General features: G+C 34.9%; 1 protein-coding gene across 9 annotated transcripts in view; it reads left to right on the top strand.

Annotated features, from left to right (window-relative positions):
• The first annotated feature begins 664 nt into the window (after positions 1-664).
• The window catches only part of LOC131048161 (protein DETOXIFICATION 30-like), a 7,536-nt gene continuing 314 nt past the window's right edge, over positions 665-7,886 (top strand). For 2 of the 9 annotated variants that reach the window (XR_009106372.2, XR_009106370.2), the window contains exons 1-9: positions 667-1,725; positions 4,021-4,562; positions 4,671-4,757; positions 4,945-4,995; positions 5,092-5,330; positions 5,761-5,879; positions 5,990-6,076; positions 6,177-6,265; positions 7,623-7,827. Coding sequence is in view for 7 of the 9 variants with exons in the window: in XM_059210058.1 (XP_059066041.1) it covers positions 1,363-1,725; positions 4,021-4,562; positions 4,671-4,757; positions 4,945-4,995; positions 5,092-5,330; positions 5,761-5,879; positions 5,990-6,076; positions 6,177-6,236 (1,548 nt within the window). In the remaining 2 variants the exon portion in view is untranslated. The other 7 variants (XM_057982036.2, XM_059210058.1, XM_057982035.2 and 4 more) reach the window with 7 other exon arrangements.

The raw sequence follows: 7,886 nt of genomic DNA, 5'->3' as shown, positions 1-7,886 counted from the left end.
ATAACGGAAATGAAATATCAGACGATTTGATTTCTGCAGTTGAGCATAGCGATTTGCTGAAGCGCTGTGCCGTACTTTTTACCTCTGTTCCATGAAAATATCACTTTTGAGGTGGAGCAGAGCGATTTGCTCAAGCAATGTGATCTTACTTTTTGTCAGCGAGTCCGTTAAAAATGAAGTCCCCCATGTTACCAGTAAGGAATTTTCAAAATTTGAATTACATCACGTGTGTAGATGAAACAACGTGAATGAGAATAACATCACGTGTGTAGATGAAACAACGTGAATGAGCAGCATTCATCGAACTTCTTTATTTGAACTGTGCTCGATTATTCCAGTCTAGGCAGGTATTGACTATTATTATTTAAAATTTGTATATGGACTTTTTAGCGAATTGTATGTGGATTATAATCTCTCTTTTTTTTTTTCAAATGTGGACTATAATCTTAAAGACTCATACTTAGTAAATAGAATTAGAAAGAAAATGATATGAAAACAATAATTAAGATTTTTTTATTAATAATATGATTAATTATAAATTTAAGAAAATACATATGTTATATAAAAGAAAAAAATTCAAAATTACCTTTTAAAGATCTGATTGATGCAGCTGTTACCAATTGATAAAACTTTAACAGATTTCAAAAAGTAATGAATATCAGATGCCGTGAACCATTTGAACTCAGATTTCAATATAATTTGTACCAAGAGTTTCGTGTTTTATGTCGTTGAATTGAAAATCCTCTGATTTCGCACGCGCTCTCTTTCATATAGTAGGCTTAGTTCAAACAGTAGGTTTTTAAGCAAGATTTAGGGCAAAACATCTAAAATTATAAAGTAATTAATTGCCAACCAGATATACATCGCTAGGACGCTACTATCTGAAGTATCTGTTTACAAAACAGAAATTGTTTAACCCTGTAAATCTGATTATAAGCTTTAATCTATTCATTTATTTTTCTATAAAAGAAACGTGCAATTGCGTAGTGTCCAAGCATCATCGAAGGAATTCAAATCTATGCGGCTATAAGATACTTATAAAGCTCCACGTACCTGCAATTGGCTAAATTGTCTATCATTTATAGTATCCTAATCCTAATGGGTATTGAACTGCGATCGGCTGCTGTTGAGCCATCATTTCTGGTATTCTAGGGTTTTGAAATAACTCCTCTGTTACACAAACATTTAATTTGAGTACTGTCAATCATCATTTTATGGTATCTTATTCCATGTGGGTGCTGAGATAGTTCTATAATTTCATAAATATCCAAGCGGGTACTGTTGAATCATCATCTCTAGAAGCCTAATTGATTGGGGTATTGAGATTGAACAGTGGAAACTGTGAAATTTTCCTGCCTAGCAATGTACAAATCTTCCAACATCCCTCTTGTGGCAGTACCATCTGACCTTGAGGGATGCCAACAAGAAGTGCCTTGTCCGGAAAACATACCACTCGTGGAACCATCTGACCTTGAGGAATGCCAACAAGAAGTGCCTTGTCTGGAAGACTACGTCCCTACATCTTTTTCTAGCCATTTAGGCAGGGAAATCTGGGAGGAGTCCAAGAAGGTGTTGAGCTTGGCTGGCCCTGTGGGATTTAACAGGGTATCCGTCTATGCCTTTGGGGTTGTCACTCAGGCTTATGCTGGTCAATTCGGCACTGTGGAACTTGCTGCCGTGTCCATGGCTACTAGTACCATTGGGGGAATCTCCTTTGGGCTTATGGTACGTAACCGGCCTTATTCAATTGTTTTGAAAGATTTACCAGTTATATTGTAGAACAGTTTATTGCATTATTTGTGGGACTGCTGTTATCCTACTTGATATTTGGTTTTGTTCAGAATAGGTACAGAGATAGAGTCTCTGTTTCCAGGGCCATGTCAAAACTGTTCATAGATGATGTGGGAATTGGGGAAGATTTGCCAGTTATATTGTATAAGAGTTTATTGCATTATTTGTGGGACTGCTGTTATCCTACTTGATATCTGATTTTGGTCAGAATAAGTACAGAGGTACAGTCTCTGAATTCAGGGCCATGTCAAAACTTCTCATACATGATTTGGGAATTGGGGGTTTTGGTGTCTTTAAAATGATGTCACGAGCATTTTAACCCACTTGATCTAACTGTATATTGTAATCAAAATTATTGAGCTTTCACACCTTCCATTAGATTGTTACCTAAATACATGTTCTTGATTGCTGCCAGTGTCCATCTTATTGAAACCTCTATCGACTGAGTTCCCAGAATTTAGAATTGAAGAGGTGATTAGCAATTTAGCACTACTTGCTGGAAAATCTATGGGTACTGATTTTGTTTGTGCCATTTATTCCACTATTTCAGTAATTTTACTGAGGCTAGGGAACCTGAGGATTGTATGTTGGGAATCTGAGATTATGACTTGTTTATATGATTTTTGGATTTAATCCTGTTAAATTTTTTTTATCAATATTTTGGATCATATCTATTCTTTTCTTTTCTCATCATGATGATAGATTATGAAACATGATCCCAAATGTTGATCTAAACAAACTATCACGAACTGTGGAAACTTCAGATTCTGGAGCAGGTTTCATCCTTTTTTATAGATCATTCGATTTTTTAATTTTTTTAGGAGTACAGTATTTCTCATTTAGCTGAGAAGCTAACCGTTCGTGGGATCATTCTTGGATGTTGATTGCGATTGAAAAATATAAATTTCTGGCCATAGTTTTTTAATAGTCATACTAGTGATTTTGTGATACTTTATGAAAAAATATTAAATTTATAAAATTACATCTAATAAACAAAATTATCTATTGTGGAAAGTTTTTTGGTAGGAAAAAACACTAGTAGTAGCATTGGAATAGCAAGATAATAAGGGTGAGGTCTTATAAGGGGGCTCCAGATCTATTTTTAAGGGGTGGAGGTTTCATGAAGTTAAAAAAAAAATTAATTGGATTTTTCTTCTAAAAATTAGCAGCCTCTACTTTTTAGGGCTGTAGATTTGAGCTGGTGGAAAATGTGGGGGGCTAAAAATTGCCCCATCAGCTCAGGTTTTTTTCTCTCAAGCCTTTACAATTTTTTTATTTTTAATATTTCTTTACTCATGTGAATTGAATAATACTAAATAACTAAATGAATGAGACCACCAGCTTTCTTCCAAGCTGTAAACTTTATAGGTCTAAACTACACTACAAAATTCATAGGACCATCCTAAAAAATCTCACTAGCACCCATTGAAATTAGGTTGGAAACTAAGAATATTAGCTTGATGACAAATGATGAAAGGTGAGGGGGGCTTACGACTCTATTTTCAAGGATAGAGAGGTCCCATGAAATAAAAAATATATGTTTTTTAAATTTTTATCAATTAATTCTTTTATTTTTTATATTCATTTATTCAAAAAAATTGAATATGTTAAATAACAAAATTCATGAGAGTACCAGCTTCCATAAATTTGAGAGCTTAAACTTATAAAACTTGCACTACAAAATTATACTACCCACTTTAAAATAATCTTAAAAACTTTCAATAGCACCCACTGAAATTTTTTAATAAGCTCTCCTCAATAGAATCCCACCATAAGCAATAATTTTTTATTTTTATTTTTAAATCCTGAATGTCTTTTACATTTTAACAATATTATATATATTTATAAGTTTTAAGACCTTTTTTCTTATTGTGACTATTTAAGAAACAAAATTTGGACTCGTATTTTTTATTGAACCTTGCGTATGGGGTACCCTGCCTCTACCTGGGGCATTGGGTACCCACTTTCCAAGGAGTACCTGGTCCAGGATTCGAACCCTATTCAACCCATATTCAGGTATTGGGGTGCTGGAGTGAGAACTTGGTAAACGTAGCTTTGCTGTTATGAGGCTTGCCAAATGTTAAACTGGACCCACGACAATTCGACATGCTTTTGTTAAACCGTGGGTAGTAAATTTTCCAATTTTTTTTTAAATAATGCAAAAGAAGATAATTTCTTATCACGATTTTTTGAGATCATTCTAAATCTGATTCGAGAAATATGGTGCAGACAGGGATGTCAAGTGCGCAACAAACGTTGTCTGGTCAGGCATTTGGTGCAAAGAAATTCAACCTTCTTGGGGTTTACCTGCAGCAATCTTTTATAGTAATGAATGGAACTGCGCTTATATTCAGTTTAGTGTATTTTTTTGCAGCACCTCTTCTTAAGGTGCTGGGGCAATCAGAACAGGTGGCTGACCTGACCGGACAGTTTGCCCTTTGGTCACTTCCTCAGCTATTTGCATATGCAAACTATTTTCCTCCTCAGAAGTTTCTACAGTCACAACGAAAAGTCACGCTCCAGGTTGCGATCTGTGCAGGTTCATTGGCTTTTCATGTTTTCTTGAATTGGTTGCTAATCACTAAGCTTGGGTTTGGACTTCTTGCGTTGGCTATGACCTTGAATGCATCCTGGTGGTTAGTTGTTATAGGACAGTTTTTATATGTTGTGATTGGACCATTCCCAGAAACATGGACTGGGTTCTCAGTTGATATCTTTCATGATGTTTGGAGCTTTTTAAAGCTTGCAGCTTCATCCGCTGTGATGGCATGGTCTGTACATAATTGCTTTCAGATTAGCTCAAATATTTCCTTAGAACTTTGCACAATTGAAGATTTTCTTATAAGTATGATGGCTTTTATATTTTGCGATTGATGCAGTGTGGACCTCTGGTACTACAGAGTTCTGGCTCTTTTAACTGGAATTCTGAAAAATCCAGCAATCGCAGTGGATTCATTTTCTATATGGTATTGCTGAATCTCACACTTTTTCCCCTGTTGCCTTCAATTTGGAATCTCACATTTTTTCCCCTGTTGCCTTCAATTTGGAATCACAAAATCACCTGCATCTTTTTCTAGCTTTTCCCTAATATTGTTAAGAATGAAACTTGTTCATATCAAGTGCTGCATCGGGCTGATATCTATACTTGTGCAGTTTAAGTGTATATGAAGGACTCATGATGTTCAATAGCCGTGCTGCAACAAGGTTTGTGAAATTTCATATTTACCCACATTTTTGATAGCCAATTATTTATCTTTGATCTTCAAATGAACACTTGATACCTTGCCTTTGAATCTGCAGTGTCATAATATCAACTGAATTAGGAGCTGGGCGTCCAAAGCGAACACTATTTTCTGCCTGTGTTTGTCTAGGCATAGCGATGTTACTTGGGTCCATATTTTTCATTTGCATTATCATAGCTAGACATGATATAGCATCCATCTTCACCAGCAATGCCACCGTTGGTCACACGGTGTATGAGTTGTCAATATTCCTTGCATTTACACTGCTTATCAATAGTGCTCAACCAGTTCTGTCAGGTAATTTGCCGTGGATCTTCCTGTTTGTTTTATGCCGTGGATCTTCTTGCTTGTTTCATGATGGTGAATACTTTTAATGTACATTGAATTCTAAAATACAATGTTACCTTGAAGTCTTAGAAAGAAGCATCTATTAATGCATTGCAAAATCATACATCTACATTAATGCATTTGTTTGATCTTTTGCTATGTTATTGAATTTTGAAATTCTTATTTGTTGCGTAGCCAATTGGATTATTGTTTCCATGAAATTCTTGCATCTGCCATCTGGATGAAGATTTTGCTCTTTTACTCTTGGGTCAACCCTAGGGTGCATTGATTACTTTTGTTTCTGTTGTTACAGTTTGTGTACCACTTGCATCTGAATTAGTTCCATTTCTAATCTATAAAGGAAGATATCAGCTAATTTAAAAAATGTTCTGCTATTCAGGAGTAGCAGTTGGTGCAGGATGGCAAGCTTATGTGGCTAAAGTGAATATAGTTTGCTATTATTTTATTGGTGTTCCTATTAGTGCTCTTCTTGGGTTCATGTGCAATCTCCAAGTGAAGGTTAGTCTCTATGTCAGAAAAGAAAGAAAGAAAAACTCTGCTATAGTTTGCACCAATTTAATTGTGCTGAAACGACATTGATGCAATCACGTGTTTCAATTTTATCTCAGGGAATTTGGATGGGACTCCTGGTTGGGACTTCATTACAGATATTGACACTTGCATTTAACACTTACCGGACTGATTGGGATAAAGAGGTATTTAATTTATGCAAATTTGAAGCTAAGGTTATGAGGGTTGCTTATTTTTGGGTATGTGTATAACATACTTATGTATCGCATTGATAAATATGTACAGGCTAATGCAGCCAAAAATCGTTTCAAAGTATCAGGAAGATCTCGTCTGTGCTCTAAATGAATTATGCCTTACCTTCTTTCTGATTTGAGGTAAATGCATTATTGATAACCTGTAAATCTACTAGTAATACTTAATGAAAATGCCCCTTAAAGGTAAGTGGGTTTTACATTTGATTTGAGTTGATAGTTGTAAATTTCAGAGCCCACAGCGAGCTGACTTTTTCAAGTGACGCTATTATCATTTATTTCTTGTTTAGATATTATTTTTATTTCTTTGCTTTGTTTAAATGCTAATATAACAATGTAAGTCCTGTGTAGAGGTACCTTGTGGATGCTGGCTATTGATTAGATCAATTCAAATACTTGTCATGGGGCTTAAGAAGGATATTTTGATGATTATTGAGGCCCTCTCCTTGTTGATTGAGGTTAGACCACTGTAAAAAGTTGAATCTATCCACAGAATCTCTCATTGTGGAAATTTTTGACAAAATGTAATAAGTGGAAATGCAATCCATCGACGAACTTCAAGTCAATATGTAATAAATTGGAATAATATTATCTGACCCGCAACTAGAAAATCATCTGTAACTTATTAAGTGGAATTTGATCAATTGATTATAACCACATTTTGCATTTTGATTCCAAAATGATATTATCAAAGATTTTCTGGCTTAATATTGCTATCTCACCTTAGTTCTAAAATTCATTTCTTGTCACTGGCTAAATGATAATTAATAATAGCAAAATCTATATAGCACTCGTTAGCCCCATGGTGTTATGTAACCTACTTTTGTAAGCTATGCATATTTAAATTTTGAATATAACACATAGTCTGCAAACACACCTTTGTATTTCTAGAGCCTATGGAAATGCTTTATTAATGATTGATGTGCACCCAAACCTTAAATGGAAGTATTGGTTAGCAACTTTTCTTTACTCTGGAAAAAGGTCTTGAATTATCGACTGATGCAATATGTAGAAGTTCAATGGCTAAAAATAAAGTGATTATATTTCTATAGAAGTAATGCAATGCGGATAAACCATTAATGGATTTGAAAAAAATCCTTATTTGAGAGTGCAACATAGGTTTGACAGCTAAAATGTGTCACCTAGATTCTACATCAGAAGCAAAGGGACTGTTTTTGTGCTGTTATATGATACCCTCTATGATCCTACTCTAGGAAGCTTGAATATTATATGAAGTTCCTCATTTAATGCTCCAGATTATTAGATACTCCCCTTTCCAAATTAAGCCATATGTGTTGGTTATCAGGTTAGAATCTAGAGTACTAAAATTGTTCCTTCTTTGATTAAAATCTAGTAGAAAATATGCAAAGGTTTGGAGAGCTTCTTTTCCGTTTTACTGTTTTGTAGTCAAAGAACTCAAATTGCTTTAGTGGCAGGGTTGTCTACTGGACTGAGGTTTTTCTTGTTTATGTTCAAGCAGGTGCTCAAACTTTTGCATGACATGCAAATCTTTCCCAGAAGAATGCTCAGTTGCAACATCAGACGCGATTTTTGGAAAACTGTCACAAGCAAAATGATAGAGCCAAAATGTAGCAACTCTTGGGAATTATGCTGTGGCATTGAATTTTACTATTTAGTAGCGAAGAATGAAGGCAGCTATAGAGGCACACAAAAGAAGATTCATGGTAAGCATTACCAATTGGATTTTTTTTATAGGGACGAATTTAATGATTTGAGTTAAAAG

Source organism: Cryptomeria japonica, chromosome 8, assembly GCF_030272615.1.
Source record: "Cryptomeria japonica chromosome 8, Sugi_1.0, whole genome shotgun sequence".
NCBI classification, from domain to species: domain Eukaryota; kingdom Viridiplantae; phylum Streptophyta; class Pinopsida; order Cupressales; family Cupressaceae; genus Cryptomeria; species Cryptomeria japonica.
This window is presented reverse-complemented; position numbering and strand designations above follow the sequence as displayed.